The sequence below is a fragment of the Zootermopsis nevadensis genome, unplaced genomic scaffold (genome assembly GCF_977971745.1).
Source record: "Zootermopsis nevadensis isolate Lab colony 2312 unplaced genomic scaffold, Znev_1.0 Znev_ptg000028l, whole genome shotgun sequence".
In the NCBI taxonomy this organism is placed as follows: domain Eukaryota; kingdom Metazoa; phylum Arthropoda; class Insecta; order Blattodea; family Termopsidae; genus Zootermopsis; species Zootermopsis nevadensis.
The window spans coordinates 20,859,976-20,884,713 of NW_028259160.1; the positions used below are offsets into that span (position 1 = coordinate 20,859,976).

The window sequence follows — 24,738 nt, forward strand, 5'->3', positions numbered from 1 at the left end:
GACATATACAAACCAACTGTTTACATTTTAGAACACTCAAACTCATGAGGTTTTAAAGTGTAAAAAGTTTGTTTGTATATGGGTTTTTATATATAGAAACTTAATAATTACGTACGTTTTTAAGTGAACAGTTACGAGAAATAAACAAATTATTTAAATATTATGATACACTATTCTGTGAATATGTTTGTCGTAGCATTTTGAATGACTTGCTAACGTCAATAAAGTGTTAGTGAATTGTTCACGATGGCCCGCAAATCTGTAAGTAAGGGTGCTTCGGATTTAAAATTCGAAGTCTCTTATATAATAGAAAAAGTAAAATTTATTAGTTAATTAAAATACACCGCGATTAAACTCGTTCACATTTAGGCAGCAAATCTATTTGAGAAGTACTTTCTTCTATAATTATAAGATCGTCTGTAACAGTTTCTACATTATACCAGGTTTTATTATTACAGCGAAACGTGGTTTAAAGTTGAACTGAAAATGTTTAAAAATTAAACCGTTACACCGGCGGTAAAATATTGTTTATGTTCTGAGAATAAATACAGTTTTGAATTTTGAATTTTGTATTAAAATAGTCGCCTTTACTGTGTTCTTCTTTAGGTCATCACGTAATTTTAGGGATTAATATCCTACCCCCCCCCCCCCCAAAAAAAAAAAAATTGAATTGCGTATGTATATAAGCGTACAGGTCGAGAATGGTAAATTAATTTTGACTAAATTTGGAATGCTCATCGTTTGTAACAAAGAACAGATGTGTCAAAACACCTAAAAATCTGTCCTGATTTCGACTCCTGGTTAAGATGGGTTCCGTAGCTCGAAAACTCCACACGATAGATAAGATGACGCGAATACCAAATTTTTTATTCCTCTCTGTTATGAGATTTATTTATTTGCCTGCAACAGAATTTGTGCCGAAATAGAAGGCTTACACCGCGTAATACCAAAACATGAATTCGCTATGAATATATAGAAAATAAAATAAGAATTTGTAATTTAATTACTCAGGCTTTGGGGGACGAGATTAAGACAGTGGCTACACAGACTCTCGACAATCACAAAGAAATAATTATGTATAAGATAGTATAATTGCGTCATATTGTGAATCAGATATTAAATTAATTATTCTGTTTTGTCCGTCTAATCACAATTATATTTAAAATTTAAAATTTACAAATAAGATAATTAAATTATCATAACATAAAATGATAATTTAATTATCTTATTTGTAAATTTTAAATATAATTGTGATTAGACTGACAAAACCGAATAATTAATTTAAATAATTATGTGTTCACGCGTCCGCGCAGCTGAGGATTGTCACACTGCAAACTTAATACGAACACAGTTCTTAACATTAGGATAGAGCTTCATAAATGATTATGCTTAATATGTATTATTATCATCATCATCTTATGTCGTTTGAAACGGTGACTTCAACTAAATGATGATTGTAGGATTTTAAGTTTTCACAGCGGTGACAGAAGACAGCAATCTTAAAAGATGATTTTCTGATACATAACAAACAAATGAAGAAACTGGGGCTTCGTAATTTTAATTCTTTAACAAATATTACAAGGATTCTCAGTTCGAGGGGCGGTAATTTGGACAAATTATGCAGCTTTCATCTGTTAAATGACAAAGTTACACAACATTTTAGGCGGAATTCTTGTGAACACGGAGAAAAACCAATGTGTTCGATAAATATCGGCTAATATCTTTACAGCTGATCAATAACCAACTTTCCAAAGAGAATACTGGATGTAGAACCACAAAGTATCGTGTTTTCTCTTGGCAACATCAGATACAATAACAGAACATTTTAAATATGATTAGATTTATTATTTAAAAGAAATTAACATGGCGATTGTGAAAATTTTGAACTATTACCAACACATAGTAATATACTGTGTACACCTCAGTTAGACTACTTTTCATACATCCTTAAACAAAGACTCGTATTAAATTATACGTAAATTTCGTACGAATATTTATTCATACGTCATGATTTTAAATTATCATATTTATCAGTAGTTAAACTGACTGTTAGAATCAATTGAATAAAAATGTACTTGGATATTATCCATCGTCTAGTAATAAAACGTAAAAAACGTAAAACGACGTTTCGGAGATGGGGCTCTATCTCCGTCTTCAGGTTCCTACTCAGTTGGGCCCACTAGATAGAGCTAATCCCTATCTAGTGGGCCCAACTGAGTAGGAACCTGAAGACGGAGATAGAGCCCCATCTCCGAAACGTCGTTTTACGTTTTATTACTAGACGATGGATAATATCCAACTAAATTTGTATTCAATTGACTCTTCACCATCGTCAAGAAGTTTTAGATTTGACTGTTAGAAACGCGAACTTAGCCCGACCTGTTTGTTTGTTTGTTAAAACCATCATGCAACAACTACAAAGTTTTCATCTTAATTTTGCATCTCGGCTACGATTTAAAAGTTATGTTGCGTATAACATAAAAAATGTTTACTATTGTATTAGTCATACAAAGCCGCTGCCCACTTTCAGAGCCACTCCAGTCCAGTCTAGGACAGGCTCTAATGAAAGTAATTTAAAAAACGCAGTCCTCACATTTCAAAGTCGTCGGTCTTTCTCGAAAAATTCATATTCCGAAACGTCGTCGTGTTCTGAGCATTCTATACACGACAGATAAATTTCATCTGTCCCCTATTGAAACTAATATAAATTAATTTTGTTCTAAATTTTTCAGATGATAAACAAACTATTGGACGATTTAATGTAATCAGTGTTCCTTAGATACATCTGGCACTTAAGTGCGTAGGAGTTTTTTTTAAAATAGACGTCACTCATCTGAGGAAGATTACGGACAACAGTTAGTGTGGGCAAATATGTTGCAGCGAAATGTAGTTACATCCTTAACATTTCAGAGCTTAAAGATTATTATTAAATAGTACTTGTAGTCGAAACGTCTTTTGTTTCTTGTAAGAGTTTCAAAATGTTCTTAACATTTAATTATATGGTTTGTCTAGCCCAGGGGTGGGGAAACTTTTTATGTTGGAAGTCCGCATTGATTTAGCTGTAATCAAATAATTCCGCATTCAAGAAACTTCAATTAGATATACTTTAAAAATTGTACATAATTTTGTAAAAATCTAACTAGTATGTACTTAATAATTTCAAAAAAATGAAAACTATTTGTTAATTTTAAAGTTAACTAATCTTTTAATGACTCTGTTGTGTCTGCTTTTTGTTGGAAAACATTTAAATATTTGGTTGCAGCCTGTATTAATAAAGATAAAAGGATTTGTTCTGTAAAATTTGTGTTCAGTCAAAAGGCCGCACTTAAGGACCTAGAAGGCCACAGGTTCCCCACCCCTGGTCTAGCCACACAAGAGTATGGATAAATTTGCGTAGTGGAATCATAATGGCTTCCTTCAGAACAAGAACGGGACATTTATTCTTTAATTATGAGGGAGATGATAAATACTTTACTCGGAAAACTTGAAGTCACCACTTGGACGTAGATAAGAGAATATTATTAAAACGAATCTCAATAAAAGAGGTTATGAGAACATGGGCTGGATTTATATGTATTACTACACGATCCAGTGGTGTGATATTTTGTAAACGCGGTAATGAACCTCGAAGTTCATTAAAAGACGGCGAAATTAGCTCTGAAGAACGAAACGGATGTTATACTCCCTGACTTGTACCGTAGATCTACTTTCATGGTATGCGCTGGCTGTTTTATTTGTGAAACGCCATCATTTGACATTTCTCCTTTCACTGACTTCCCCTTTCTCCGCATCAACATTTCTCGTTTACCACCGCACGTCAAAGTTTCGTTACTCTCGACGTAAACTTCTTGTTCAACTTGTGTTTCCCTTCCGGCCAGTTATGACGTGCTCTTTGCCTAAATTTTGTGTGTGTTTACCAAATCTTTGAAATTATTGTGTTTGCTTCTGGTAAGTAACTCCGTCCACCTCACGCTACGTTGAATGTTGTTGTAATGTAGGATAAGGATTGCCTGGAGGGATTAAATAGATCCGCTGAGGATAATTTGCTTGGACATTCCGTCTTTGGCCTCATATGCCAGAGAATCATTTCAGAGTTTCAAACTTTGTACTTTCTTTGAGGACCTATTCTGATAATTATCTCGTACCTACTTTTATGTTACATTAACACAAGTATTGTTACTGCTGACACATGGCGGTAAATATATATATAAATAGAATAAACGATTTTTACATGTAAGTTCACATAGGCCTAAGTACTTAGATAGCTTAGGGAACCCGAAGTTCATCAACAAAGCCTTCTACTCGTCCCTGTCCTGGGCCAACAAAATCCAGTCTCCTTCAACTCCTATCTCCCATAGATCCCGCCTGAGATTATCCTCCCATCTACGTCTAGGTCTCTCCAGAGGTCTCTTCCCCTCAGGCTTCCCAAATAGTGGACCCAACCAACCAGATGGCTCACGGAACCCAAAGGTTCATCACTGAATTAACCAAAGCCCTCCACCGGACCCTGTCCTGGGCCAACAAAATCCAGTCTCCTTCAACTCCTATCTCTCATAGATCCCGCCTGACATTATCCTCCCATCTACGCCTAGGTCTCCCCAGAGGTCTCTTCCCCTCAGGCTTCCCAAATAGTGGACCCAACCAACCAGATGGCTTACGGAACCCGAAGGTTCATCACCGAACCAACCAAAGCCCTCCACCGGACCCTGTCCTGGGCCAACAAAATCCAGTCTCCTTCAACTCCTATCTCCCACAGATCCCGCCTGACATTATCCTCCCATCTACGTCTAGGTCTCCCCAGAGGTCTCTTCCCCTCAGGCTTCCCAACCAATACCCGGTGCACACCTCTTGTCCCATCCATGCGTGCTACATGTCCCGTCCATCTCATTCTTCTCGACTTAATTATCCTGACAATACTGGGAGAGGAGTACAGATTTTTAAGCTCATAATTATGCAGTTTTCTCCACGCCCCATCGTCTTCCCTCTTAGGCCCAAATATCCTCCTCAACACCCGATTCTCAAACACCTGCAATCTGTGTTCCTCCCTCTGAGTGAGAGACCATGTTTCACACCCATACAAAACAACAGGCAAGATTATTGTTTTGTATACTTTAATTTTCAAGTTCTTAGAAATCAGACGAGAAGACAAAACATTTTGAACTGAGAAGTAGCAAGCATTTCCGGAATTTAATCTCCTCCTAAATTCCTCGTGAGTATCATTTTCATTTTTTATTGTTGCCATAGACGTAATAAGGAATTTATAAATGTACGTGATCCTGACGCGCAGTGTAATAAATTGAAGTGATATATATATATATATATATATATATATATATATATATATATATTATAAAAATAGTTACCGAAATTTGGGAAATTTGATTCGATGATTTTTTTCAGAATCGGTCAACTTTCGCTGTTCTAGACAATTTGATTCTGACATAGAAGAAATTGTACTTCGATACAACCAGCCCATAATAATTCAGTCCCGTATAAAGTTGACGGCAAGTGTCAGAATTCATATTTACTTAGAACGGGACTATTTTTTATTTAATTGTTTTCTGTTTCAGATTTAAACACAACAACAACGCTCAAGATATGAATGAATAACTTTTGAGGAAAGGAGAGTGTTTTGTGAGTGAATTACAAGACGAAATGTGTCGTTAAGATGTGCTGGAGAACGATTAATGGTGTTAACACACGATGGTGCTGCCCTCTCGCGATATTTTTCATCGAGTTTTCTAACCTATGGATTTGTAGGCGTATCACACATTGTTTCGTGTAATTCTGACAGAATTATTTGTAAATAAACATGACAGTTTGAGATGTGATAGATAATTTTCACAACCATGTGACATTTCTGAGTAACAACTCTAAAAGACACGTAAAAGTTGACCGTCGCTTGTTGAAATAACCTTACGCGATGGAAGTCTCCGAGTTCTCCCGTGTTAACATCGCGTTTCTAGGCACGGACAACGTCTCACGTTTTGCTGTTATGAACGAGACAATGGAGGAATATCTGGTGAGGATCCTGGGGCCCAAGCACCTCCCGTTATCAGTGGTGTTGCCCGTCACAATCATCTACGTCACCATTTTCGTATCGGGCGTCGTCGGCAACGTGGCGGTTTGCGTGGTGATAGCTCGGAACAAGTCAATGCGAACGGCGACCAACTATTACCTGTTCAGCCTCGCCGTGTCGGATCTCACGCTGCTGCTACTAGGTAAGTGAGCGTCTGTTAACTACTTCACATTTATCCCGCTTGGGGGTGTCACCGAACATATGAATATAGCACGTAAATGTTTTTGTATTTTAGATAGAATCCATGTCTCTGATGATATCTGAAGCAAATCAGACCTGTTTTTACTATGAAATTGAAGGAAAATTGTGTTGAGGGAATATTTGGTATCATGTAGACCTTAAAATATTCTTTTCACACGTGATATCTTAGAACGTAAACACGTTGAGGGGGTGTGGAGAGGATATTACAACCCGAGGTGGATGAATTGTGAGGATTCTGTAGGAAACTGCTTCATTACGTAGCCTTTTCGTCATAAAATACAGGCATACCTCGCAGATATTGCGTTTTTATTTTTAAAAATTGAAGGTGTGTGGCAACCCTGCGTCGAGCAAGTCTATCGGCGCCATTTTCCCAACAGCACCTGCCCACTTCGTGTGTCTGTGTCACATTTTGGTAATTCTCGCAATGTTCTCGCAATATTTTTTTAGACATAATGCTATTGAACTCTTAATAGACTATAGTATAGTGTAAAAATAACTTTTATATCCACTGGGAAATCGAAAAATTCGTGTGACTCGTTTTATTGCGGTGGTCTGGAACCGAAAACGCAATATATCCGAGGTATGCCTGTATTATTACGATACATGGAAAATATCAGAAGTTGGAATAAATTTTTGATTTGAAACCCGGAACTAAATATGACACGCGGAAGACTTTGGTATAGATGGAATGATTCTACAAACAAGAATATTCTGTAAATAAGATGGGGTCAGAATAAAAAATTATTCTGTTTTCACAACTAATATCATATAAAATAGATATGACGCCAAACCAGGCTTGTGCTAAATAGTTACATCTGATATATTTTGGCGTGTTAATGAAGTTGTAACGTGCACGTGACCACAAATCATACAAAATGATACCAACATCCGTTCCGTGAGATTTTATTGGGCGGTGTTATTAAAAATGTACTGTGCGACCCCAATTTATCCACCGTTATTCAACATTACACACAGCTTACAAAGGCTTTACTGCGAAGCTGTGATCGAAGACACGAAACTAATTCAAGTTCGTAATAGAACCAAACACAAGCACGCAGACCAGTGTGAACAACAACAGAGAAATAAAATATCCGAACGTAAATTTCCCCCAGTTCCAACAAATATCCCACCGTTGATTAAGTCTTTGATTCAACACAAACTCAGAACGAATACAAATTAACATTGATTAAAATTGATTGCGTCATTCTTTATATGGATTCCAGTGCCCTCATTTCACAAGGATGATATTTTAAACTCCCTTACGTTAAAAGATTTATGTTTCCCACGGGGTAATCTTAACCAGGATTTACTGCTAAAATAATTTTCAGTCCAATTATCTGCTTTTGTCTGAGTGAATTCGACGGGTCACCTAGGATACTGAGGATAGCGAAATCTAGGAGTTAGTTAGTGTTCTGTCTGACGACAGGTCCATATGAACAGGATCCTTCCATCCGTTTCTCGGACTGGGACCTGTTCATATACGTTCTTGGCAGATGATCCAGAAGTGGTTTGCCATTGCCTTCTTCTGTGTGTGAATGGAGTAATTGTTGGGATGCCACGGAGAAACCGGTAAATGCCCCGGAGGAAAACTCCGTGTTGCCTAGACCACGGCCTTGCCCAACACAAGTTAAAAATTCGGGCACCGCCGGGAATCGAACCCGAGACCCCAGGATTACAAGGACAGCGTTCTAACCGCTAGACCACCTCATCTTATTATTATTTAGTGTTCTGTCTGACGACAGGTCCATATGAACAGGATCCTTCCATCCTTTTCTCGGACTGGGATCTGTTCATATACGTTCTTGGCAGATGATCCAGAAGTGGTTTGCCATTGCCTTCTTCTGTGTGTGAATGGAGTAATTGTTGGGATGCCACGGAGTAAAACTCCGTGTTGCCTAGACCACGGCCTTGCCCAACACAAGTTAAAAATTCGGGCACCGCCGGGAATCGAACCCGAGACCCCAGGATTACAAGGACAGCGTTCTAACCGCTAGACCACCTCATCTTATTATTATTTAGTGTTCTGTCTGACGACAGGTCCATATGAACAGGATCCTTCCATCCTTTTCTCGGACTGGGACCTGTTCATATACGTTCTTGGCAGATGATCCAGAAGTGGTTTGCCATTGCCTTCTTCTGTGTGTGAATGGAGTAATTGTTGGGATGCCACGGAGTAAAACTCCGTGTTGCCTAGACCACGGCCTTGCCCAACACAAGTTAATAAATTCGGGCACCGCCGGGAATCGAACCCGAGACCCCAGGATTACAAGGCCAGCGTTCTAACCGCTAGACGCTAGTTATCAGTTGATTTTGCAACTCGAAATCATATTGTTGTGACTGGGACATGGAAGTGAAGTTGTGAAACACCTTCTCGCCATTTGTAGTATTGCATGGGTGACCTCGGATCGTGCTAACACGCAGTTTATCTAAATTCGGCGTCTTTTCGATGTGCCTTGAACTGGAGGTATTTGTTAGCCAAATCCGCTGTCCGCGGTACAACCCGTTATCGATATGATGTCGTCTTGCGACATCCTATCAAAGGATTCAAAGTACATGGACCCCTGAAACAGCGCCTGTTTTGAATTACAAAACGGAGGGATATCATTACAAGGGATAGAAGTTGTGAGGATGTGAGGCAGGTGGTTTTGGCTTAACGTAAATAATATTTCGGTTTGTATTACCTGTATTTAGCCTGATTCTATTACCACGTTGTGACTTAAATATCGACAGTTGTGTGTTCGTCTGTAGCATAAATTCACATATGTGATGTTGGTTTACGAAAGTTGATATGGATAATAATTATTATATATTTATTTTCACAGTCTATACACAAACGTTGTAATTAAATGATGTTGTTAAAATTATATAATATTAAAACATTATGTAGTATAAAATATTATATTTGGCGCTTTTTATCGTAAATACCCCAAAATATAATATTTTATACTACATAATGTTTTAATATTATATAATTTTTAACAACATCATTTAATTACAACGTTTGTGTATAGACTGTGAAAATAAATATATATTTTTAATCAACACAAACATGACGCATTTAAGCTACAATTTGAATAATTATTATGTATCCCATAATTATTTAAATGTAGATTTTCCTTAGATCATACAACCTTCAGAACGAAAATCAGGAACAGTAAACTAGATTTTAGATCACAGATAAAGTACATACTCGTAAATATTTTTGTAAAATACTGATTTCTTTGCCCGCGGAAAGAAAGTCTAACAACGTCTAACAAACTAAATTAGTGTCCTGCATCTGTATTTTGATAATGAAGGACACCAAAATTTCGCTGTGCTCAGACAAACGTGATTTGATACCAGACGGAGACATCTTCCTAACATAAATCAGTTTGTAACCATCCATATCCCCTATATTCGGTAAGTCAGAGTGCAGTATTATCGATTAAATCACACAAGAGTCTGACCCGATCCTTGTAATAAGACATACGATTTCAATCGTTACCATATATACATTTATTTTTAATATTATCCACACAAAAAATTTTCTAGGTCTTTCAAGTGATCTATCCTCTTTCGGGTTTAGAAACGAAATTTAGAAAACAAAATTTGAATGTATTTATATTTTGGACCCTCGAGTATATTTTACATTTGATACGAAAGAATATATAATTCACGCCCATATGATTGCGGTAAAAATATTTTAATCTTTGGGTTCTTAGACAGCAGTGGGAACACAAAATATTCTGAACCGTATTTTACAAAGGATTCCTCGGATTTTATTTTATTTTTAATATATTCGTGAACGAAATTCTGATTATTTACCGTCGTTCACAAACGTTTGAATTTCGTAAGAATTTTCAAGAATATAACAACAGCGAAATTTGAAACATTATTTTGTCCTGCGGTCTGATTTATGATACATGAAATTCCACTTATCTGCAGTTGTTTCAAGTTAAAATTCTCTACTGTGTTTTAAAAGAGCCTTTGTTTATGTTCTCGCTAACCAAACTGGCTTCAAACCCAATGCTTTAGACAAAGATGGATCCCGTTCAACTCCAATCCCCTGTGGTTTTGGACGTTAAGTGGCGCATTGTGAAGGAAAGTTTAAATATTTTATCTTTGTTTAAAACCTACCAAACAGAAAATGCAGCATACGACCTACCATAAGGCCTAGGTCTTATTTAAAGATTTTACATAATTAGTTGCGTAGTTATATCGGAATCAATTAAATTTTTGTACAGTATCTCTCTCCTGATTAAAACATTGACTTAAGATTTATTAACCTGACGATTACAAGACAAAGTCACTAAGATTCCCCCAAACATTTGTTTTCGTGAACTTAAACATGGCAGAATAATTAAAATATATAATAAAATTCAGGTCAATACACAAAACTTTATTTAGATGTTAAAATTTAAAATTTAAATGTTACATCCCTATAGTGATGAATGGCGCAAATTTAAAATTTTAAATTTTAACATCTAAATAAAGTTTTGTGTATTGACCTGAATTTTATTATATATTTTAATCAAAAAACACAAACATGACGCATGTAAACCTTAAATGGCAGAATAATGTTGGCTAAAATCTTCTATGTCGGTGATAGCAGAGATATTTCTCTGTAATTACTGCTGTTAATTTAATCGTTTTCCTTAGAAACAAAATAATAAATTCGTTCTACTGCTGTAGAGAGTCTTACTTATTCAAAATATAATTAATTATTTCGTATGTCTCGGAACTTAATTCACTATCTCGTGCTTGAATCTCTTCTCTCTGAATCTGACAGACCCATCTCATCACGTTTTATACGTTTTGAATTCTTCAGATATCAACCATAACCTCAAAAACCTAGGCTGACGTAGAGGTGACTGTGTATTCAAATTACGAAGATGATATTCGACATTGGCCTTTACTCTAGTAGTGATGTTATCTCAATAGTCTTTTGAAGTTTTATTATAATACGGGTTCAAACGTGTTTTTTTAAGTTTAAATCTTTACATATAAAACTATTTTGCTATTGTTTGTCTACTTCTCAGACAGTTTTATAACCACAGAATGGTGGTTGGTATCATAATCACCAGCTCTAAACAATCGGACGTGAGTTTACTGTATAAAACACATGTTCCATCTGTCTGTTATTCAGTCAAGAGAATTTCGGGTGAATTTATGTATTTTGTGACGTAGTATTACGGGGTTTCATTGAATTTTTCGTTTTAAAATATTCTGAACAGAACGCAACGTTTTAGAAATTGAGTGTATTTTATCCTCACTTGAAAAAAATGCAATGTTTACTCAGACGAGTCCTTTGGAAAAAACTAAACTCAGTTACTGAATGTTGATTATTATATAATACCTGACGTTTTGAAAAGTTGTTATTTTTATTCTGATTAACAGCGATCAATTTAGAATATTTGGTAACCTATATATAGTTCCTTTGGTGTACCAAATATGTATTATCATAAAATAATGTTGATTCGCAGATCCGCCATGATAGAATCGATTAATGTATCGATTGTACCTATCACTGACGATGAACGGACATATCGCTATTTGAGGTTATGTTTCCTCTTTAATAACACAGAATATTATAGTAGATTTAAGTGCTGTGAATCCAAAACATGAAAACAGATGTTCATTTAATGAGCGGTGTGGAAACGCACAGATGAAACAAGTGGAATTATATTGTTCACAAACATCCGAGAGTTTAATTGTCTGAAAACGGTAAAATGTACGATGTATAAATAATAGTTCATAGACTAGACCATAGATAACGCTCTCTCTCATGTGCATTTGCATGTAACATTTGCGTGTTAAAAATGTGTTTTTGGTTGATTCCCGGGTTATTTGAATACCCCATATTAACTGTGTAGGTTATGTAATTTCGAAGGGTACATTTATTGTGAATAGTGAATCATAATGGCGTGACTGTTGCCATTATAGCATACTAACTTTAGTATTCCGGCATTTGGCCGTACGAACTAAGGAAATCTGCATTTGTGAGGGCAGACGGGGTTGATTTAGTGAACGGACCACCGCAATGCTTCATCACTGTTTCGTCTTTGCCCCCACAAGTAAGCTTAATGTTGCATGAATATTTATTTTAATGAATGTCGCCAAGCCTTTGTACGAGGTGCGATCGGAAAGTTTCTAGACTGCGCCTATAAAAAAACCCGTACACTTATCTCAGGTATTAAATTCATCCATCACCCTCGACGTAGTTCCCCTGGGAGTGAACACAACGATCCCAGCGCCGCTGCCAAGCCTGGAAGCATCCCTGCAAATCTTTCTTTGTCAGCCTGTCAAGCACCATCTGCGATTCTGCCTGAATCTCTTCTATCGTCTCAAAACTCCTTCCCTTTAGCTGAATTTTCATCTTTGGGAAGAGGAAGAAGTCACACGGAGATTAGAAAGGAAGTTGGGGTCGGTTCTTGCAAGATCTTTGAGCTCCTGGCAAACGAGAAGTTGATTCTGCTTCTGGTCCTCAGACAGGATGCGTCGCATGTGGAGTTCTTCCTTTAAAATCAGCTGACAGGTCCCATAGCCTATCCCAACAATGTCGCACAAGTCGTTGATGGTACGACGTCGATCTTCGTGGATGGCCTGCCGAATCTTCGTAACATTTTCGGGCGTTGTGCTCGAAGATGGTCGTCCAGAACGCTCGTCATCATCGACAGAGGTTCGGCCATTTTTAAAACGTGAATGCCACACAAAAGTTTGTGCACGACCCATTGCGGACTCCCCAAATGCTTGCTTTAGCATTTCATAGGTTTCCGTAGCCGTTTTGGCGAGTCTTTGGCAAAATTTGATGCACACGCCATTCCGAAATCGCAGGAGGGTCGGTGTAATGCACTACCAAAACGCCCGTAACTAAGAAACAAATGCTAATTCGATGATGCCGGCTGGCACACTGATTCACTGTGAATGTAGGCCGCACCCCCTAGCGGCAGAACCTCGTACTACATCCGGTTCGCCCGCTATTGACCCAGTCTCGAAACTTTCCGATCGCACCTCGTACAGGCATACCTCGGAGATATTGCGGGTTCGGTTCCAGACCACCGCAATAAAGCGAGTCACACAATTTCTTTGGTTTCCCAGTGGATATAAAAGTTATTTTTAGACTATACTGTAGTCTATTAAGTGTGCAATAGCGTTATGTCTAAAAAAATATTGCGAGAATTACCAAAATGTGACACAGAGAGACGAAGTGAGCACGTGCTGTTGGGAAAATGGCGCCGATAGACTTGCTCGACGCAGGGTTGCCAACCACGATTGATAAACATTAATGCTGTAGTGGAAGGCAGGGTGGATCGTGTTTATGGATTAAATATTGCGTAATGCTTTAATCTTTTATTAGCTTGTACCGCTGAGTTTGTTCACTGAAATGTATAGGTTTGAATACACACTGAATATATTTTACGTGTGCTCTGTGTAAAATAATACGAAGTAGGCAAATAATTACACTTCAACAGCGTGGAATAGTTAAACTCACCTCTGCGTTGTTACGAAAACTTTGTGGCAGGATGGACATTTATATTATCATAATTTGAAATCACACAGCATAGACTCTTTTCGATTCTACGTTGCTGTCGACCTACAGATCGAGAATCTCGTTCCTATTATTGAAATAAAAACGATACTATCGAATTGTATTCCAGTCCGTAGTCAGTCACTATAATGGCTGGCTTACCACTAACCTACTCAATCTATGGCTCAGGAAATTTCTTGGAAAAGTCGACTGTATACTTGGATTGTCACAGAATAGTCCACTTTCTTTACGGAACCCGAAGGTTCATCACCGTGTTCATAAAATCCCGCCATCGGACTGTATCCTGAGCCAGCTACATCTAGTTCGCTCCATAGATTCGTGTATCCCTGAGGTCCATCTTAACGTCATCCTCCCACCTACCCCTCGGTGTACCCAATGGTCTTCTCCCGCCAGGTCTCCCAACCAATACCTCCTCTCCCCTATGCGTGCCACATGTCTCACCCATCTCATCCTCTATGATTTAATCATCCCTTTCAGGTCCAAATATCTTGCTCAAAACACTATTCTCAAAAACCCTCAATCTATGTTCATCCCTAAAAGTCAGAGCCAAGTTTCGCACCCATACAGCACAAATGGTAAAATTACACTTTTGTATATTTTAATCTTAAGTTTCTTATATTACACGGGAGGACAAAAGATTTTGCACTGAATGATATCTTCTACATCACTGAGTATCTTGAAATGAAATCTTTGTAAATCAATATTTTGCCTTGATTACTGAAAGTCTCTGGCTTAACTTTGCCAATATTCGGTATTACAGTCAGTTCTTCTGAAGTATCTGACATCGAATGTACCTTCGTGTTGTCTTTTGACAATTTTTTTTTAAGTTGCAAAATTTACTACTCTGACCCCCATTATCATATCTAACTTCATGTAGACTTTATTACCAATAGTCGATTTAAAAAGTCCTCCCTCCTTACGTTTGAATTGAAATCTCCTAAAAACATTTTTATGCGGGACCTAGGGAACTTGTAAAATATCTGTTATAGTCCTTCATAAAAGTTATCCTTCGTGCCGTATCCTCAGTTGGGGCATGCAATTTTGTATAATGATAACACACAAACGACCCTTTAAAGTTACTTACGACATCGTGCCCCTGACAAACTATACTCTTTTAACTGCTGAGATAATCCTATTATGTACGAAAAATCCTGACCCTAATTGGCGATAAACATCACCTTTTGCATATAAAACTGTATAATTTTCTGCTATTTCGTATCCCTCCCTTTCCCACATAACCTATTTTACTCTCATTACATCTGGGTTGTATTTCTCTAACCCCTTCTGTAAAGACTCCTAATATTCTACTTGCCAAATAACCAGTCCATGTTCAAGGCGCTTGTAGACATTTCATAACAAAATTTTTACTGTGAAAGTTTGTTATCCCTACGCCCAACCCCCAAACTGGAGGACCACTCCTTTTCGGCTGTCCACGACTGATTATTCAGCTGCCATTTCTCACCCAAGTCTCTCCTGATTCTCTACTAGATGGCTCTGTTATTCGCAGCTGTTACAGGTCGCGCCATGCCGCGGCTAATACATGAACTAATATAGATTCATTTTCATCAATAGCTCCAGCATATTCTGTGAAAATAAATCAAACCATTCGCAAATTATTCTGTATCGCGTTAAAAGCATTTGCATAAGCAACGCGGCACATCTGTGATTGGTTTACACATTCGGCATAATAACAAGCCCTTAAGAGAAAAACAAAACAACACTGCAAGCGAGACAGACGTTGGATGTTTAAATGCTAAGCGTTACAACATCTGCATGTGAATGGACAACGCGTACTGAAAACGTGACGTCACTCAGCAGCGTTACCAGGCGAGTAGAACCGCATTATTTTCATAACGAGTAGTATAGACAGGTGACAAGCGAGGTACGTCGCGAAACGTTTGTAAATATTCATAAAGTTACGTATTTTACTTCTCACAATCAAACACACTGACTTCATGAAAATATATGTTAAATAATAGTAGTTAACTGTTCGCGGGTTCAAACCCAGCCGAGGTCTATGGATTTTTAAGGGTTATAAAAATCAATATCACAACTTCCTTCGGAGGGGAAGTAAAGCTGGAGGTCCCATGTCGTAGATTTAGGCATGTAAATGAACCTTATGAGCAAAATTCAGCGGCCATTTCTCACTCAAGTCTCTCCTGATTCTCTACTAGATGGCTCTGGCAGACAGATCGGGGTTTAGTAGAAACTGTGCAGAGCCAGTGAGCTGGTCACTCACTACTCGCAAATGCACACTTCAAAGACTAGGAAAACCACCGAAAAGGGGTGTCGAAGACTCACAACTAGGTTGTACATCCAAGAGACAAGAATAGTATTTATCTAATTTAGAAACTGCACGAATCTCCTCCTGGAACGAATGGATGTAGAATATGTGATTTTCCATGATATATACATATACCTTAGCTTAGATATCATGACGTCCACTTCTTTGAAAATTTATATTGATTTTCGTCTCTGAGATCAGAAACTAAACCCATATTTGCAATTGTGATAATTATACAATTATTTCTTGTCCTTGTATAATCCAGAAATGTTTTTGCTGGCTTGTAATCCTGGGGTCTCGGGTTCGATTCCCGGCGGTGCCCGAATTTATAACTTGTGTTGGGCAAGACCGTGGTCTAGGCAACACGGAGTTTTCCTCCGGGGGCTTCCCCGGTTTCTCCGTGGCATCCCAACAATTACTCCATTCACACACAGAAGAAGGCAATGGCAAACCACTTCTGGATCATCTGCCAAGAACGTATATGAACAGGTCCCGGTCCGAGAAAAGGATGGAAGGATCCTGTTCATATGGACCTGTCGTCAGATAGAACACTAAATAATAATAAGATGAGGTGGTCTAGCGGTTAGAACGCTGGCCTTGTAATCCTGGGGTCTCGGGTTCGATTCCCGGCGGTGCCCGAATTTATAACTTGTGTTGGGCAAGACCGTGGTCTAGGCAACACGGAGTTTTCCTCCGGGGGCTTCCCCGGTTTCTCCGTGGCATCCCAACAATTACTCCATTCACACACAGAAGAAGGCAATGGCGAACCACTTCTGGATCATCTGCCAAGAACGTATATGAACAGGTCCCGGTCCGAGAAAAGGATGGAAGGATCCTGTTCATATGGACCTGTCGTCAGACAGAACACTAAATAATAATAAGATGAGGTGGTCTAGCGGTTAGAACGCTGGCCTTGTAATCCTGGGGTCTCGGGTTCGATTCCCGGCGGTGCCCGAATTTATAACTTGTGTTGGGCAAGACCGTGGTCTAGGCAACACGGAGTTTTCCTCCGGGGGCTTCCCCGGTTTCTCCGTGGCATCCCAACAATTACTCCATTCACACACAGAAGAAGGCAATGGCAAACCACTTCTGGATCATCTGCCAAGAACGTATATGAACAGGTCCCGGTCCGAGAAAAGGATGGAAGGATCCTGTTCATATGGACCTGTCGTCAGACAGAACACTAAATAATAATAAGATGAGGTGGTCTAGCGGTTAGAACGCTGGCCTTGTAATCCTGGGGTCTCGGGTTCGATTCCCGGCGGTGCCCGAATTTATAACTTGTGTTGGGCAAGACCGTGGTCTAGGCAACACGGAGTTTTCCTCCGGGGGCTTCCCCGGTTTCTCCGTGGCATCCCAACAATTACTCCATTCACACACAGAAGAAGGCAATGGCGAACCACTTCTGGATCATCTGCCAAGAACGTATATGAACAGGTCCCGGTCCGAGAAAAGGATGGAAGGATCCTGTTCATATGGACCTGTCGTCAGACAGAACACTAAATAATAATAAGATGAGGTGGTCTAGCGGTTAGAACGCTGGCCTTGTAATCCTGGGGTCTCGGGTTCGATTCCCGGCGGTGCCCGAATTTATAACTTGTGTTGGGCAAGACCGTGGTCTAGGCAACACGGAGTTTTCCTCCGGGGGCTTCCCCGGTTTCTCCGTGGCATCCCAACAATTACTCCATTCACACACAGAAGAAGGCAATGGCGAACCACTTCTGGATCATCTGCCAAGAACGTATATGAACAGGTCCCGGTCCGAGAAAAGGATGGAAGGATCCTGTTCATATGGACCTGTCGTCTGACAGAACACTAAATAAATAAAATAAATAGTAATTAGTGATGTTTGAATTGTTTTTTCACTAAACTCCTGAATACATCTCAAGAATGATTTTAACGGAAAAGAATGCTGATCATTTTATCTAAAAATTGAGATTAATAATTTAAAAATCAATGTACACAGTATTTTGAAGAGGTTTCAAGTGTGTGTATCAACCTTTAATTTGTAATAATATTACCAGAAAGCTCTTTACCGCAATAACCAGGCATCATTTAATTACATCGAATTAAAACTGAGTCTATAACTCATTCTTGCATTTTGAAAGATTTGCGCAGTCTCAGACGGAGAGCTTAAGAGGTATAAAGTTATAGGATTTAAGACTTTCGCGGCGAGTACAATAAATAAAACTTTTTCGGGCAATCAGCCGCGTCAACTGCTTACCGTAGTAAACCGACGTTTCGGGAACCAACTCTGTCCCCATCATCAGGGTTCTGATATTTATTGTTCAAGTGACAAAGTTGGTACAGTTTACCTAGTAGATTACATTTTCGAAAATTTCACCGTCAACATCAATGCAAGAATTAAAATAAAAATGTTATTTGGTCTATTATGCCCAATATTTTAATTATTAAGTGGCTTTTTTTTTCAAAATCGGACGACAAAGAACTTCCTTGGCAATTTCGTTTCGTTTTTGTTTTTATAAATGCGAACAGTGAAACTCAATTGCTTTATGTCTCGTGAAAATGCCAATTAGGGGAATTGAATGCTTGCCAAATGTACGAGCAGGAATTCGAGTCAAAGATCATTCCACAGCCCTGTTAAATCGTTTGTGTACTTTGAATTAAAGTTCCTCGTGACAATCACATTCCTGGAAAACCCTCGAAATTGTTTGACGTAATGTAGATTTGCCGCCCAGAAGCCACAAATATGTTATTCAGATCACAATATACTTATTCCTAACCTTGTCCCTCAACGGGTTTCATTTCGTATCATTTGTTTAAAGAATTAAGTAGCATTTTTATACGTTATTTCCACGAAATGCATAGAGAGAACGCATTACCGGCTGGCCTTGTCCGTCCCTCCGTCCGTATTGCCCATTCAACTTGAGAACCACTGGACGAATTTCGATGAAATTTGATGTGGAGGTTACGTCATTTTGCATTACCTCAAAATCGTGTATTTGAATATCCTGGAAACACTCACTGTCTCCCTCTGGTGCAAGGTAATTCTTTCAAAAGTAATTTTTACTCGGCTTGTCAAAGTATATTCCAATTTCGTTATAGAACCCGACGGTTCATCACCGTGTTCACAAAAGTCCGCCACCGGACTCTATCCTGAGCCAGCTGCATCGAGATCGATCCATCGATTCTTGTCTCACTAAGGTCCATCTTAACGTTGTCCTCCCATCTACGCTCATTATTATGTAATTTTCTCCATGGTCTGTCCCACTCCTTTGTTTGAGTCTAAATCTCCTCATCAACACTCTGTTCTCAAAAACCCTCAGTCTCTGTCTCTCCAAAGTGAGAGACCAAGTTTCGCACCCATACATCACAATTGGCAAAAATACACTTTTCGTATATTTTTAATATTTAGATGATATAATTTTACACCTGAAGATGGTTCGATTAAACCGAAACATGTTGTAAAAATGTTCCAAATGTAAATCGATTATTCGATGTGGAACATAAAATGATATTTTAATTATGTTATTTGTAAATTTTAAATATAATTGTGATTAGACGGACAAAAACGAATAATTAATTTAATATTTAGATTTTTTTTGATATGTGACTCGGGGATAAAATATTTTGGACTGAATCGTATCACTGATTCCCTGAATTTAATCTGCATTTGATTTCGTCACGAATGTCATTCTCACTTGTTAGTGTCATGTCCGACGAGAGCGGTGATTTAAAATAAATATGAATGTGGAAATTCGAACAGAGGTGCTGAAATCTGGTAGCCTAAGTTGGAACTATCGAAAAAGGCGTCTTTAATACATCTAAATGTCGTTGCGTGGAACGTTTGAGGACATGTTCGCGTAAGGACCGTGCTAATGAACTGCACTGCCCTCTAAGGACGAATTAGTTCCATGTGAGGTTTCAGCATAACGAGCTATGTGTTGCGGCCTGCGTTTTTCCCCCCTGGCGTGCGTAAAAGTGGACAGCTGATAGAAGTGTAATTAATGTATTCCAATGACTGTTGATAAGACCAAGTTTGAACTGATGTGATAACATTCATCTAATATATCATAGAGGCACGAAAAGCGAAATACAGAATAAGTTTAAATACATAACAGAAGAACGTTCAGCACGTAAGTACAACTGAAATAAAATTTGTTTCACGTTGTATATAAAACAGTGAATAAATAATTGAGCAGGCTGGTTAATGCATTATGCAGTCAGTGCGCGAATATTTTACTGGGTTAAATTTATTTCTTGTGGTACGAGGTGCGATCGGAAAGTTTCAAGACTGCGCGTATAAAAACCCGTACACTTATCTGAGGTATTAAATTCATCCATCACCCTCGAAGTAGTTCCCCTGGGAGTGAACACAACGATCCCAGCGCCGCTGCCAAGCCTGGAAGCATCCCTGGAAATCTTTCTTTGTCAGCCTGTCAAGCACCATCTGCGATTCTGCCTGAATCTCTTCTATCGTCTCAAATCTCCTTCCCTTTGGCTGAATTTTCATCTTTGGGAAGAGGAAGAAGTCACACGGAGCTTAGAAAGGAAGTTGGGGTCGGTTCTTGCAAGATCTTTGAGCTCCTGACAAACGAGAGGTCAAGTCGATTCTGCTTCTGGTCCTCAGACAGGAGCCTTGGCGTCGCATGTGGAGTTCTTCCTTTAGAATCAGCTGACAGGTCCCATAGCCTATCCCAACAATGTCGCACAAGTCGTTGATGGTACGACGTCGATCTTCGTAACATTTTCGGGCGTTGTGCTCGAAGATGGTCGTCCAGAACGCTCGTCATCATCGACAGAGGTTCGGCCATTTTTAAAACGTGAATGCCACACAAAAGTTTGTGCACGACCCATTGCGGACTCCCCAAATGCTTGCTTTAGCATTTCATAGGTTTCCGTAGCCGTTTAGGCGAGTCTTTGGCAAAATTTGATGCACACGCCATTCCGAAATCGCAGGAGGGTCGGTGTAATGCACTACCAAAACGCCCGTAACTAAGAAACAAATGCTAATTCGATGATGCCGGCTGGCACACTGATTCACTATGAATGTAGGCCGCACTCCGTAGCGGTAGAAGCTCGTACTACATCCGGTTCGCCCTCTATTGACACAGTCTTGAAACTTTCCGATCGCACTTCGTATATCAATGTTTGAACAGGGACTATGGACAGCTTGCGTACATCCTAAGATTGAGCATTGTATAGAGCCAAGGGCCGATGAACTACGACCTCTCTGGCTGTAAATCTAACCCATGTCTCACCTCGGGGGCAATGCAGATGCTGTGTCTTCAGAGCGAAGTGTCACGACGAGACCCCAGCGTCCTTAAATCTACAACACTTGTGTTAAGTGAAACGAACGCGACATGGAATAAGGACACTTGGGGCTTCTTAGGGCGGTATCGCACTAGGATGCCATGGCAGCGACACCAACAGCGATGCCATGGCGTCCAGCTGCCAGAAAAAGACGCCAGACAAGCTGTCAGCTTTCGACGCCAGTCGAGCGAACAGATGGATCAATATTATGAGATTACGAAATGATAGAAACACTTCATAGCTAATTCTTTCTTTCCTACTGTAAATAAATCTCCTCCAAATATTTCCACAAGTTCTACCCAGTTTCTTTTTTTCAAGTCCCGGTTTGCGTATTTAATAGCAGATGAATCCCATAGTCGGGACTGAATTTCAATTATCAATCTTTCGGTGTCGAAATTATCCACGTTTGGAAGAAACAGAAATACACACAAGCACATTCACGCACGGACGTCAATGGACTGGCCAGACTGTCATGTGATGTTGATTTGGCTTTGGCAGCGATGCCAGTAGCATTTGAACTTGGCATCTTGGTTGGCAGCGATGCCAAGTTGGAAGCGCTGCCAGACGGATGCCAGGTGCGATATATGACTACTAAATTAATGCATTGAGTTTGGCCGAGATGCTGGCAGCTGCGCCATGGCCTCCCGTTGGCATCCTAGTGCGATACCGCCCTTAAGCCGTGGTGAAAAAGCAGATTGTCTACGGGACTAGATCGGAAAAGTAGCGAGGTTATAACTTACATTGAGTCACTAAATATATTAAGTATGTAGCCAATAACGAATTTAATTAAAAATCTCTACATAATTTTATTGTATATTTTACGTCATTAAGTGAGGGTTTAAATACTAGTCCAGTATACTTTATAGCTTTCTGTGAGGTCTACAAGATTAAGAAATACGGAGATAGGGCTTCATCCATTCTTAAATCCTGAACTAACAGAAGGTCCTTTGCTACATTCAGTGTCCAGAGAATTTGCTTTAGACCTCGGCCCTCGTTGGGCAGCGGACAGAGCGAGTCCCTTATCAGATATAGAAGCTGAGAGAAATGTCTTTCCCTGCGCGTTGAACCGACAGCCAGACCATTTTAAGTCTTGTTATGAACAAAATATAATTCATTACTCGTATTTGGAACGTCGTGGAGTCGACGGATGGGCTTTGTGGTTTTTTACTGACTTGTAGAGTGAAATGGTTTTCTGCCATGCATTTATTCTGTCATTCATAAAATTCCTCGTAATGAATGCTTCAAAACCTTTGGATTTTATTCGTAGTGTGTTTAGCATTTATCGTGACGAGGAAAAGCTTATCTAAGGCCCAGAAAAGCGATACTCCTTAAGTCGAAGGCAATTTCACTGAGTGTGTTGAAATCTGCTAAGACACAGGCGTCTTTATTTTGTTGAAACGGGATTTGACGTGCGTTGGGCGTAGAGCATTGGTTTGCAAATGAGTTATAAAGCTATTTTATAGAATACTGCATATTGTACTTATAATTATCCCATATTTTGACATTACTTAGAATGTAAATCAGATGTTTCTAATGGCGTAAGAAACTGTTCATACGAAATTAACCAAAACGAAATTGTTTATAATAAGAACATCTGCACAACATGAATTATAGATGTGTTGAAGATAGCCGTCTTCTGGGTTGTTGCGCTGTGTAGTCTGGTCGATGTTTACCAACGTTTCAGAGGTCATACTGCCTCCATCATCAGGGCGGTGAGTAAGAAGATTTCTGTCTTCTGGGTTGTTGCGCTGTGTAGTCTGGTCGATGTTTACCAACGTTGCAGAGGTCATACTGCCTCCATCATCAGGGCGATGAGTACGAAGATTTCTGAATTCTGGGTTGTTGCGCTGTGTAGTCTGGTCGATGTTAACCAACGTTTCAGAGGTCATACTGCCTCCGTCATCAGAGTATGAAGATTTCTGTCTTCTGGGTTGTTGCGCTGTGTAGTCTGGTCGATGTTAACCAACGTTTCAGAGGTCATACTGCCTCCTTCTTCAGGGCGATGAGTATGAAGATTTCTGTTTTCTGGGTTGTTGCGCTGTGTAGTCTGGTCGATGTTAACCAACGTTTCAGAGGTCATACTGCTTCCATCATCAGGGCGATGAGTATGAAGATTTCTGTCTTCTGGGTTGTTGCGCTGTGTAGTCTGGTCGATGTAAACCAACGTTTCAGAGGTCATACTGCCTCCTTCTTCAGGGCGATGAGTATGAAGATTTCTGTCTTCTGGGTTGTTGCGCTGTGTAGTCTGGTCGATGTAAACCAACGTTTCAGAGGTCATACTGCCTCCTTCATCAGGGTATGAAGATTTCTGAATTCTGGGTTGTTGCGCTGTGTAGTCTGGTCGATGTTTACCAACGTTGCAGAGGTCATACTGCCTCCATCATCAGGGCGATGAGTACGAAGATTTCTGAATTCTGGGTTCTTGCGCTGTGTAGTCTGGTCGATGTTTACCAACGTTTCGGAGGTCATACTGCCTCCATCATCAGGGCGATGAGTATGAAGATTTCTGTCTTCTGGGTTGTTGCGCTGTGTAGTCTGGTCGATGTTTACCAACGTTGCAGAGGTCATACTGCCTCCATCATCAGGGCGATGAGTACGAAGATTTCTGAATTCTGGGTTGTTGCGCTGTGTAGTCTGGTCGATGTTAACCAACGTTTCAGAGGTCATACTGCCTCCGTCATCAGAGTATGAAGATTTCTGTCTTCTGGGTTGTTGCGCTGTGTAGTCTGGTCGATGTTAACCAACGTTTCAGAGGTCATACTGCCTCCTTCTTCAGGGCGATGAGTATGAAGATTTCTGTTTTCTGGGTTGTTGCGCTGTGTAGTCTGGTCGATGTTAACCAACGTTTCAGAGGTCATACTGCTTCCATCATCAGGGCGATGAGTATGAAGATTTCTGTCTTCTGGGTTGTTGCGCTGTGTAGTCTGGTCGATGTAAACCAACGTTTCAGAGGTCATACTGCCTCCTTCTTCAGGGCGATGAGTATGAAGATTTCTGTCTTCTGGGTTGTTGCGCTGTGTAGTCTGGTCGATGTAAACCAACGTTTCAGAGGTCATACTGCCTCCTTCATCAGGGTATGAAGATTTCTGAATTCTGGGTTGTTGCGCTGTGTAGTCTGGTCGATGTTAACCAACGTTTCAGAGGTCATACTGCCTCCGTCATCAGAGTATGAAGATTTCTGTCTTCTGGGTTGTTGCGCTGTGTAGTCTGGTCGATGTTAACCAACGTTTCAGAGGTCATACTGCCTCCTTCTTCAGGGCGATGAGTATGAAGATTTCTGTTTTCTGGGTTGTTGCGCTGTGTAGTCTGGTCGATGTTAACCAACGTTTCAGAGGTCATACTGCTTCCATCATCAGGGCGATGAGTATGAAG

The 24,738-nt window shown here is 39.6% G+C and overlaps 1 protein-coding gene across 3 annotated transcripts in view; it reads left to right on the forward strand.

Moving 5' to 3' along the window:
• Positions 1–24,738, forward strand: part of LOC110833717 (neuropeptides capa receptor) — a 123,246-nt gene that overhangs the window by 9,571 nt on the left and 88,937 nt on the right. For all 3 annotated transcript variants that reach the window (XM_087357831.1, XM_087357833.1, XM_087357832.1), the window contains one exon: positions 5,571–6,221. In XM_087357831.1, the coding sequence (XP_087213957.1) occupies positions 5,924–6,221 (298 nt within the window). In that variant the 5' untranslated portion in view covers positions 5,571–5,923. The remainder of the gene's footprint in view (positions 1–5,570; positions 6,222–24,738) is intronic.